The sequence below is a fragment of the Aotus nancymaae genome, unplaced genomic scaffold (genome assembly GCF_030222135.1).
Source record: "Aotus nancymaae isolate 86718 unplaced genomic scaffold, 86718_ANA_hifiasm-v0.15.2.pri h1tg000016l, whole genome shotgun sequence".
Classification (NCBI taxonomy): Eukaryota; Metazoa; Chordata; class Mammalia; order Primates; family Aotidae; genus Aotus; species Aotus nancymaae.
The window spans coordinates 18574411-18586930 of record NW_026988428.1 but is presented as its reverse complement, the minus strand read 5'-3'; the positions used below and the strand labels follow the sequence as shown (position 1 = coordinate 18586930).

At 39.1% G+C, this 12520-nt stretch overlaps 1 protein-coding gene across 2 annotated transcripts in view; it reads left to right on the top strand.

Annotated features, from left to right (window-relative positions):
• Positions 1–285: 285 nt before the first annotated feature.
• The window catches only part of TMTC2 (transmembrane O-mannosyltransferase targeting cadherins 2), a 441683-nt gene continuing 429448 nt past the window's right edge, over positions 286–12520 (top strand). For both annotated transcript variants that reach the window (XM_021675289.2, XM_012442083.3), the window contains exon 1: positions 286–1040. Coding sequence is in view for 1 of the 2 variants with exons in the window: in XM_012442083.3 (XP_012297506.2) it covers positions 958–1040 (83 nt within the window). In the remaining variant the exon portion in view is untranslated. The remainder of the gene's footprint in view (positions 1041–12520) is intronic.

Genomic DNA, 12520 nt, shown 5'->3' with positions numbered 1-12520 from the left:
CTCCTTTCCCCCGGCTTCCCCTCCCAGGCCGCACTGTAGCTACTCCTTTGGGCTGTCTTCCAGTCGTCGCCCTTGGGTCCTGGGGGCTTTCCAGAGTGAAATCGAAGGTGAAAGAAACAAGAGGGCGGGAGACGGGTAGGAGGAGCCTCCAGACCGGGGAGGGTGGGAGGAGCCTCCAGCCCGTGGGGCAGGGTGGGCGGAGCCTTCCGGGAGGATCTGGGTGGAGAAAGGGGCTGGGCCAAGCCAGGATGGAGGGTTGGTCACGCAGGCGCGGGGGGCCGCGTCGAGATCCCCACGCGGGAGCTTCTGGAGTCTCCAGCCACCGCTTCTCACTTCATTGGAGAGGGGAGCTGGGGCTGGGGCCGGGAGGGAGCTAATAAACAGTGAATGTGTAGCAGCCGCCTTGGCGGCTGGAGTCCGTCCGCCCGAGCGACACCGGAGCAGTGCGCCCGGGAGGCGGCGAGGGGAGGCGGTTCGCCTCGTCCCTCCCACCCGCGCCTCTTTCTCTCTCTTCCTGCAGCTGGTCCCAGAGCCCAGCTCGGTCCGGTCCCTCTGCCCCATCTCGCACCCTTCCACCTCCTCCGAGTCCCTATCCTCACCTAGGACGCCCCAAACTGCCATGGGTTAGGGTGGGGACCGCGACCCGCGCGAGAGACCAGCCCTGCGCTTCCGCCGGGGGACGCGGAGCCCGAACGCTGCTCGCCGCTCGCGGGCTCCGGGTATGGGGAGTGCGGTGTGAGCCCGCACCCGGGGAGGACGCAGGAGCTGCGGAGCCGGGCGCGAGGAGGAGGAGAGGAGTCGTGGATTGGAAGGACCCGAGGGAGGGAGGGTGGGGAAGCGAGAGAAAAGTGAAGCTGGGAGGAGAAGGCGGCGGAAGGTGGGGATTGATGCTTCTGTTTTTTGTTGCCGCTGCTGCCCTCGCGCTGGGAGCCGAGCCGGAGGGAAGGCGGTAGAGAGATGATTGCAGAGTTGGTGAGCAGCGCTCTGGGGCTCGCCTTGTATCTCAACACCCTGAGTGCGGATTTCTGCTATGATGACAGGTAAGGGGCCGAGAGGAAGGGGCGACGGGCTGCAGGGGGCACACTCCGCGGTGGCTCAGAAGCTTCCCGCTTTAAGGCTCGAAATGCGTCTTGGAGGAACTGGTTCAGCTCCTGACGGTTCAGGTGACACGTAAACATTAACACCTAAAGCAAACACCGGGGACGTGAGCGCGCCGGGCGGGCCGAGGGAGTTTCCGCTCCTAGTTTGCAGCAGGTTCTCTCCTTTGCTTCTCGGCTGTTGGCAGACGCTTGAGTTTCTTAGCGGAAATCCCGGCAATTTGGGAAACTGTTTAATGAACATATTAAAAAAGTCTTAGGTATTCCTTGTTGCAACAAAAACCCATTAAATGATTTTTCGTCTGGATTAGGAGGAAGCCACTCCTGGATCCCTGATAGATCCTCCCTGTCCCGTTTCCTTTTATTGATGGGACACTTTTATTTCCCGAAGTTAAAACACACGTTTGATAGTTGCCAAAATTGTGAAAAGAGATCGTTCTCTGCTTTAACTTTCCCTTTTAATGTGTACAGACTTTTACTTTGAGCCAAAATAATGCTGCTGATGGTCTCAGCCGCCTCCCTAGCCTCCTTCACCCATCCGTGGGGCAGCACTTTATAAAAACTTCGGCTTTCATTTCTGTTTGGGACTTGTACATTAGACGTTAGTGATTCATTTGTACTAATTGGAGAAGACGCCCTAGAGACTGTAGTTGTCTTCTGCATTTAGGTTAGTTTGTATGGCTAATGAGACCTGAACTGTATTGTCAAAGAAACTGCATCGATTTCTGGAAAATGTCACAGTTGTATTGGTGTCTCTACCCATCTTTTAAACGTTATTAGTGTTTAGAAACTGATGAAAAGCTCCTGTATCCATTAGGGAAAATTCCAATTTGTGTCTTTCCGGTGCCTTAATCTGATTACAATTAAAACAGATGCATAATTAAAATATATTAGGGATAACAGCACGCCTGGCCAAACTTATTAACCGTCCTGGGGTGTTTCATGCTCCATTGAAATTAAACCATCCAAAAAGTGAGCACAGATTTACTTTGACAGCTTTTCAGCAGCCTCTCTGGGCTATGGAAAGTGAATGGATCCCCAGGGTTAGGGCGAGGCAGTGAATGAACTTAAGCAAAGTGGTTGATAGTGAGGGGAGGTGAAGATAGAATCTTCTCCTGGTCCTAATTAGCGGCATTCTGTACTCTCTGGCGTGCCCATTTTCCTGCTAAAAGGAGGTTCACGTCTCTTTTAAGAAATCATCTGATAATAGGTGCCAGAACATCCAGCAAACCCGTCTTAATGCATTTTATGTAGAGCATATCAGAGGCTAGTTGATAGAGAGCCACTGTTAGACATGCATTTTTTCTTAACTTTTACGCAGCATACTGATTTTAGCAACTACACAACATTCTCTGAGAAATGGTCTGTAGGAGTGAGGTGGACTTCTGTTCTCTCCAATTTTGTGTAATGGTGCACCTGCTATTTCCTGCATATTGGTGGAAAACTCCCTTGCTTCCAAAGATGGGTGACTTTTTACTAAAACCAGCTCAGGGGTCAGTATGGGCAGTTACTGGCTCTGTTGGGGGCGGTTTGAATAGTAAGCATTTAAACCAAGAATAAAGAGTTTATTTAAAAAAAGAAACAGCTATAATAATGCAACCTATTGTAGAAACTGTGATAAATCAAGTGTTCCTATTGTATGCCTTTGTTAATTGCTGTCTAATCCTTAAGAAAGTACATATCAGTAGAACCATTCTTTAAAAATTAAAGCTGAATTTGGATATACATTTTTCTATAGGTCTAATTGTTCTTTGCTCTTGAGTCATCAGTTAGAAGTGTTAGGACTGGACTTTGTAACTTGGAAGAATGGTGTGAGTGTAATGATAAATTAGTTGTGCTTTGATGGTTGGCAATTGTAAGTTTTTCAGATGCAATAGGTCAGATAGAGTGTTAAAATTTGTGACTTCTATCTTGTAGCTACATAGGTGAATTGAGTATGATTATTTGCCCATATCATTTTATTGATAACATGCTCAATGTGATATATAGATAGTTTATATTGATATAATGTTGAGGGCCTATAAGTGTGAATTATACTGTGCTACAATTTGAAAAGTGTATTTTACACTGATTTCTTAGCAGAACTCCATACGCAATCACATATTCTTAGAATGTGAAATCTTAAGAGTAGCAAACTTTGTTTTTCTTTATCCTAAAATTATGAGACACATAAATAGGAGCACTGAACTTATTTGTTGTATGCACAGCCTGTTCAAGTGATTTGTTGCCAAGGTACACTATAGATTGTGGCTTTTCTGATATATATTCTAGCTAACTAATGTAACTCACTGGTGTGTGAAGGGGGAGGAGAGCTGGGGAGCCAAGTGTAAACTGAAGGATGATGATAATTTGTTTATTTCCACTACTCCATTTCAGATGCAAAGATTCATGTTTAAAACGTTGCTTAAGCTAGATCTGTGGATTCTGCTGCCCCCGGGAACTTTTGTGCAATACAGTTCTATAAGGAGAGGCCAGTGCTGGAAGTGAAGGGAGCAGGCTTAAGGGAGATGGCTCTTATTCCTGACCTGCTTCACTAAATCATTATTGCTGTGGTACTTCTCAAAGTTATCATTTCTTTTAAATATAGTGATTAAGTTTACTTTGTAAACTATATATAATTTCTTTCCATGTTTGATGTAGCTTGGTTGAAATTAAATGGTAACATGAAACTTTCTTTCAGCAAAATCAATTTCTCTATGGTAAAATTTAATATTTCACAAGGGTTTCTGTGCTGAACTTAAGAATATGCCTCTGATGTGATGAAACAAACAGTGGAAGAGAAGAATTCATAGTATCTGATGAAAAACAGTGTATGGTTTCAGCTTCATCCTCCCTCCCCTTGCCTTCAATTTAGTATTGAATCTTAAGTTGTGATTAGAGGAAAATTGAAATTAAAAATATGCAGTTTTTTTTAAGTGACGTTGTGTAATTCTTTAAAGGATATTCTCTTATTTTCTGGAGAAAATTTGGTGTTTAGGTCAGTGGAAAAACTTGCTGTCCCAAACTTCTCTGCTTTCTTATATGTTTGTTGAGGTTGACATGACATCATTTTTTCTTATCCTTTTTAATAACACTGTTATGAGTTTCTTATGGAGATAACACCATGAGAGGAGTCAGTTTACTTCAAAGCAGACAAAGGTAAACAAACCATAACTGTTCCAAACTTCAGAAGTCTGATTTCGCTTTACACGTATCATCTAATTGGTGACATGTGCTTTTTATACATAGACAAGTAAATAAGATAATGCAACTTTTACATGCTTTAAATCCTCACGTGAGTAAAAAAATGTATTAGTTTGTAAAGAAAGACAATTTGCAGGTTTGGAAGTAGAAAACGTATTGGTGACTCCTCTGAAAATTTATTTTCTTATTGCCCATTTTGCATGTGTTAAACCCAACGATCATTAATTTTACTGATAGGTCTCTTAACTATTCCGTTGTGCAGTAATTTTTTGAAACTTGGAGAAATAACTACAAGGTAGAAATTTCTACTATGGAATTAAAACTACATCAAGCTCTTAATAATACACTCCTAGTTAGCTTTTCATTTGTGTATAAATGTAAATCTCAGTTTTCAGAAACAGTTAAATTTTTCTTTGTAATGAGTTTGATTAATGTTATTTAAAATGAGGGAATGAAATTTAAGGCATATTAACACTTTTTTTTAAGTGCATTCTTTCTAAAGATATTCAACTATTATTTTTGCTTGATCTTTTAATGTTATGGTTAGTTTGGATTTTTGACCTGGTATGATAGGAATCCCTGTGAAATAATCACTCTGTTAACTTATCTTTAAAAAGTTCTCTCTAATAGACTTGTCTTTGACCAATCTGACATTGTTATCTTAAGATTCCAGTATGTGTAACTACTGAAGGCAGGCCTGGTATTAGTAAAAAGCATGTTTAGAAAGAATTACTATATAATTAAGTAAGAGAGAAGCTCTCTTTGTGTAGGTGATTGTCTTATCAAGTTATTATTATAAGAAACCACTGTGTACAGGAGTATTGTCTTACTCTTCAGTTTCCTTCCCAGTTTACACTGGAATACAAGTTAAGAGTTTAGAAATTATTTTAGGTGGCATTTCATTTTCCTTTTTTTTTCTAAGCATCTAGATACTGCATAGAGAACAAGGCATTTCATTTTCTAGCTAAGTTTTGGTTGTTTAGACAAATCTATTTGGAAATAGTTCATTTTGGTTTTTTGAATAAGTATATCTCATCAGTAAATTAAAATGAGGTGAAGTCAGTATGAACCGCTTTACCTCCGTTGAGCCTGTCACATGATGTTTATCATAGTAATTGACCCACATACAGGCATTGAATGGACATGTGCAAATGCCATAGGGAAAATGGCCATCTGTCTCTTAGTTGTTTTCATACACACATATACACACACATACATGCACGATCATTAATTTACATTTACATTGGTGATTCTATGGCCTGTTTTGTCATTTGCACTTAGTTCTTCAATGCTAATATGCCCCTATGGTAATACTAAACTCTCTTCTGCTATAATTTTGAAATGGCAACAACCTTTTGGATTCTGACATGCATTAGGAGCACATTCAGTTTGTCTTTCTAATCGTTTTGTTGCTGCTCAGCACACTAAAAGCAATTTTTAAAAATACCTCTAGTGGTACAGCTGTTTTTCATAGGCTAAAGGTGCATTAGCTCTAAAGCAGGCACCTTTGTAATATTAAGAAAGGACAAAGTTTACCCTTAAGGCTCTCGAAAAATATATGGCTGACAAACCTACTTTCTCACAACTTTATTATACACATCAAAATTTTGTACTCAGAATTTATTTTACTCATCTAAATTTATTATACTTATCTAAATTTATACTCGAATAAATATTGGTTCTCTCTTAGGAGCAGAGTATTGTATCAGCTTTGGATACTTATTTTAATGGCTTCCCAAAAGTGACAGGTGTAGCAGCCTCCAAGGAAAGGAACTGTGGGTTATTGAATGTAAAGACCTCTCCTCTATAAACAGCTGACTTCATTTAGGAGCTTAGTTTGTAACAAAAGTGGAGGGATATTTCAGCAGGACTGCATAGCTTCTGTTTTTCTTTGGGTGAAAAAGGCATACTATTTTGAATAATCGCTGGTGTAATTGCATACAGTGCTAAATGGTTTCTTTGAAGATATGATTGTATGTGCTTTTGAGGAGTAAACTGTTATATTCCATAATTTGCTGATTATGAATATTACTAGATATAGGCTTCTTTGTATGTGTGGTGCATAACACAACTACAGCACTGCTTAGCTTGTTCACAAGCATCACACCAAACATGGTGCTTTCTTACCTGTACTTCAGCAGGTACTGTACGGGGTTTGAATCTGGGAGTCTGATGATAGGTCTATAAACATGCTGATAGGTTGACCTTTGGCAGGTGGAATTCCACTTGAATTTATCTCTTTACTGTTGCCTTTAAATTTTTTTACTCATGCTTATTTTTATTGATACTCATCTTTAAAATTTTTCACTGGGACTCTGTTAGCTTCTTTTCTAAAACATTCACTCCTGAGATTCACGATTAGTACTTTGGCTTGGCCTTATTTTGGGTCTGTCCTCACTGGTGCTTTATTCATACACGCGGAAACTTTGGAATGCCTCTTCTAAATGCCTCTTTCCTATGCTCAGTTGTTTTTCTTCGATGTCTGAATTCTTTGGGTTGAGTAGATTTGCCTCAACTTGTCATAGGGATTAAAGATTTTTGGCCATATTTTCAAGGCAGTTAATTCCAAAAAGATACGGCTCTACCCAATTTCTATCGCGCCCTCTTCTTCTCTTTTATTCCCGTTTACCTTTTCAATCACATTTGTCAGTTTTTTTAATACTCAGGGTTTCTAAAATAAAAGGTATAAATGTTTGTTTCAGTCTTTTAGAAGCATTTTGGAATTGGTTTTTTGGGTTTACAACTTTGACTTTTTTTTTTTAATGCAGGTAAATGGGAAACAAGTAAACTTATCTATGTAAACCAGAGAATGTTGAAAAAGGCGGGAGCACTGAAATGATTGTTTTCAAGATTCTACGTTAAAAGTTCGTATCATTTTTTAGAGTAGTTTATTTTATTGAAGGGCATTCATAAGTTCCATTAATTTGAAAAACTAGAGATTATTGTTTTAAAGATGAGATAGAGGTTTTGATTTATGCATGTCTAAAAAATTACTCTGGAAAAGAGACGAGAATTGAAAATATGAACTCTGGATTTAGATTCCATTTTATTGTGGAGTTAAATGAAATTAAACATGTATTTACTTTCTTTGAAGGTTATTTCTGTACCATGTTGCTTGAGGGCAGTGCCACTGTATCCATTTTAGAAATACCTTAGTATTTGGCAGAGGAGATGCTATTTGCTTATGATGATTCAATATAGGCTTTTGTTTCTTGATTTCTTTGCTGGGGCATTTTGTGATGGTAGAGTGAGACCTGGTATGAAGCATGGCACAGCATATAGTTATAGTCAAGGTGACTGGCTAAATTACGTGATTTCTGAAATGAAACACACATTAATACCCTTGGAATAGCAGCTGTATGCTAGGTATTGTCAAATAAAATGTTTCTGTGAGATCTTTGTCTTTGATGATTAATCTTCATTTTTGTGAAATTTATGATAAAAGTATTCCTCAGGAGCTTTAAGTTAAAAGAACAGGTTTAGTACAGGCATATGATCATAGTTTGTTTAATTAGGAAACTGTATAAAAACTTTGCCTTGTGGTAAGGGAACTGATGGAGATTTGAAACTGAAAAATTCACAACTTTGGATAATGAAAATGTCCTTTTCCTAATTGTGATTCCAGAGATTATTGATTTCCATAGAAGGAGAAAATTTTGACTGTACTAGCCTAGGAATTCTCACTTGACATTATTTAGAAGTATTTTAACTTCAAAGGATGTGTTATTTGCTGAAGAGTGGCCACTGGGGCGCATTATGGCTCTTGACATTTTGAACAGTGTTAAATGATGGGACTGAAGTATTTCAAACAGCTATGTTTCAACATTGTTTAAAAATCCAGTGGGAAGAATGGCAGTCCATATAACCCTGCATACTTGGAATTCTTTGGTTATTAATTTGAAGTGCAGTTCACAAGTTTATTTCTTACATGATAAGTTTTTTTTTTAAGATGAATAAGGCTTATAAAATTTTTACAGCTGTATCTTACGAAATTTTGTTTTCTTTTTTCGGTTGCATATATGTATTCTATAAAGACACTGAAATGATGCAAACTATTGCCTTGCTTTTTTTTTGTTTTGACATTAACCTGTGAGGTCATAGATCTGTATGAAGGTCATTGTTATAAAGCATAGTGTTATTGAGCTTCTATTGTAAACCCAAAATTATAAAACTAGTCTTCAAGAGAGGCAGATAAATGAAAATACTTTGTGAAAAAGTAAACATCTTGTTTTTGTTAATTTCCAATTTGTTCCACAATGAAAGCATGTCTACCCTATTTTATTTTCTGTTAGTTGTGTCTCTTGGATTAAATGTGAGTCAATAAACTCTGGAGTAAGGCTGCTCCAGAGGGAACAAGGACTTACTGGATGTCAGTGTATGTAGAAGTGACATCCCTGCAAATTGTGTCCTCTGTGGGGGGTGCTTTAGGTGGTGGCTATAGAGATTACATTCATAGGCTTGACTGCTTTTCTGTTTGGGGAGGACACTTGTCATTACAGAACCATTCCGAAGAAGGGGTTCTCAAGGTAGGGCTGGCAGCTGTAATTAGCCTATAGTGGTTCCTCTGGGACATTTCTCATAGTTTTGTAAATTGATTTTTGGCTACTTCTGCCTTCCTATCTTCAGCTTTAAGAAATATAAATACTCAGCATGCTGCCTTCAATTGTAAAATGTCTTAAGGTAGGATAGCTGGGTTCAGAAAGTCTATTTCCTTTAGAACAAGTTTCTCCTTTCCTGCCCCAAATAATTAACTGTACGACTGTTCTCCCAAAGCAATTGAAAAGATCTCATTTTGACAAAGCAAGCTGCTTGTGACAAATTTTCCAACTAGAAATTTGCAGGAGAAAAGTTCTCAAATGATGAAGAAGTTTAATCAGGCAAAAAGACATTTTTATTTGCAGAAATAGGCCCTTTAGAGGGAGGCAATTATTTATAGCTGATGGGAAACACTGTTATACCTGAATTCATTTGGTAAACTTCATTTAAAATAGGAAGGTTATTCTTGTTATTCTATTGAAAGAAAAAAAATGGTACTGAATTATGTCACTAATTTATATTAAAGAAACAAAGTTTTATACGTTAACCCACTCTTACAAAGATATATACTGATTTAACCAAAGAAAATGAATTTGAGATTAATAAAAATCTTTTAAAGACACCAGTGTACAGCTTGAAATCAACTATAGTGTACCATGAGTATTTATTGTAAATAGCCTATTAAAATGACCACATGAGTGGGCTTGGTGGCTCACGCCTGTAAACCCAGCACTTTTGGAGGCCGAGGTGGGCGGATCACAAAGTCAAGAGATTGAGACCATCCTGGCCAACATGGTGAAACCCTGTCTCTACTAAAAAAAAAATACAAAAATTAGCTGGGCATGGTGGTGCGTGCCTGTAATCCCAGCTACTCAAGAGGCTGAGGCAGGAGACTGGCTTGAACTCAGGAGGTGGAGGTTGCAGTGAGCTGAAATCTTGCCACTGTACTCTAGCCTGGTGACAGAGACAGAGCGAGACCCTATATCAAAAAAAATGACCACATTAAGATTACTTCCTTTCACCTCTATATTTTAGTTTACATTTACTTTTTTTTCTTTTGTAAACAGTGGTGTTTTTTGACTTTTATTCTATATTGAACAGAGGGTGAAATCAGTATTTCAAAACCTCTTATATGTCATCAGCATAAATAATGTGCTATTTCTAGGAGAGAATTTTGGTAGCTACTTTTCAATGCACTCCTGGCATGTGTTGAGGATGCCTGTGGCTGGCAAGGGGTTTTAGACCCGGTCCTCTGATAACTTGCCTCTCTGCATTCATACGGATAAATCTTTTAACATGCAGTTCAAATTCAAATTCCCAGTTTTTTGGAGCTAGAAGCATCTCCCTAAAGGGATGCTGAGATGGGCTTCTTCTGGCTCTCTTTCTATCTGTCTATATGTATATGTTTCTATTAATAGATCAGTGCTGCCCAAATTTCAGCCACTGTGGGAAACACATAGACTTGTTAAAAATACAGATTTTGGTCAGGTGGGGTGACTCACGCCTGTAACCCCGGTACTTTGGGAGGCCAAGGCAGACGGATCACGAGGTCAGGAGATTGAGACCATCCTGGCCAACATGGTGAAACCCCAGCTCTACTAAAATACAAAAAAATTAGCTGGGTGTGATGGCATATGCCTGTAGTCTGATCTACTCATGAGGCAGATTCAGGGGAATTGCTTGAATCCAGGAGGCAGAGGTTGCAGTGAGCCGAGATCAAGCCATTGCACTCCAGCCTGGCTACAGAGCAAGACTCCATTTCAAAAAAAAAAAAAAAAAAAAAAATGCAGATTTTACATTACTGTTATTTCCATGTACAGCAGATGCTGAAAATTCACTGACACTTGGGGTAGTAAGGCTCTGGTTCATTTAAATGCCTTACAGATAAACTATCTAAATTCCTTGATTAAAAATGGTTGAGGATAAGGTGTCTCTGTTGGATATGAATTTAGCCAGTTTATTTAATCTATGTGTCATTTTTCTTATTTGTTCAACAATGGCATCTTTAAATTGATCCTATGAGTTTGAGGTATTCAGATTTTGAAAAGGTGGAGAGCCTGTTGAAATTCATTGAAATGATCTCTATTTAAGTAATCTGTCACCATCATATAAAAGAGTGTCATCTTCTTTGTAATATGACTGTGGGGACAGATCTCGGATTCTCATTTTGACATATAAACGGATACGCAGTTGCCTAGGGCTTATGCTGGAACAGGTACTGAGGCCTAAACGGAGTCTCTGGAGTCAGTGTCTTTATTGGTTTATGCTTTTGTTGAACAACCCATTTTGAGATTTGGTTTGCATTGCATGACGACTTTACAGACTTCAGGCAAGCAGCAAAAAATAAGAGTCTAGGGTCTTTTAGTTTTCCGATTAGTTAAAATATTAAAATACTTTCCTACAGGAGAGTAGGAAAGATAAAAATTATTAGTGATTATTCTTGGTGACATTCAGGCACCAGGTGATGCTCTTCAGTGAAGGTATCTAAATAGATTTAGAAATGCTTGGACCTGTATGACTTTTTAACCCGGTGCACTTAAACCTTAGCCTTAAGGCACCTTGGGGGATTTTTGAATAGGTGAATGCACTGTATTTGAACTTTTAAAGTCCTAGTTAATAAAGACCTTTTTAAGGAACTTGTTCTAAAATGAGTTATCCTTTTTCCTTTTTTTAAAAAAATACTGTATGTACTGTCTAGTAGAGGCAGGGTTGTGAACAAATGCTGGACCAAGATAAAAGATTACAGTTTTAGTCTTGCAATACTACTACTGTACTAGCTAAGTACTTGAGCTGTTCAGCGCTCGTGAACTCAGTATTTTAATTGGACAGGAAACGAAAATAATAATAGTAACTGCCAACCACAGAGTGGGACTCAAATGAAATAATATGATGAACGTTCTCTGTGGTTTTAAAAAGCTGCATGGTTATATACTTAGCTGTGGAGTGGTTGGACCAGAGGGCTGAATGACTTGTTTGATCACTGTGCATGGAATACAGTTGTCCTGCTTATCCTTGGGGGATTTATTCCAAAACCCCTAGTAGATGCCTGAAACTGAGGACTGTACCAAACCCTGTATATAGTATGTTTTTTCTCATATATACATACCTATGATAAAGTTTAATTTACAATATAAAGTAGGCATAGTAAGAGATTAATAACAATTCATAACAAAATAGAACAGTTATAAAAAGCAAGCCCCACTACTCTTGTGCCTGGAGTTGATACTAAATAAAGTAAGATTACTTGAACACAGCACTGTGCTACCTCATCGGTTGATCTGATAACTGAGACAGCTATTAAGTGATTAATGAGTGGGTAGTGTAGACTGCTGGATACACTGGACTAAAGGATGATTCACACCCAGGGTGGGATAGAGGAGGACGGACACGGACGGCATGTGATTTCATCATGCTACTCAGAACAATGTGCCATTTACAACTTATGAATTGTTTATTTCTGGAATTTTCCATTTAATATTGGGCCATAGTTGACCATGGGTAACTGAAACCATGGATAAGGGGGGACTAGTGTATCCCACTGTCATCTCCCCTGAGAGCAGAGCTATGCCCTATTTCAATGTTGTTGCTGACTTTTTCACTTGGGGTCTGTGGTTGAGCCCCTGCTATTTGAGCTACTATTGAATGGCCTGCTCCATTCCTCATGCTCCGTTTCTGCTTTTACTCTCTATCCATTCCTGTAGCCA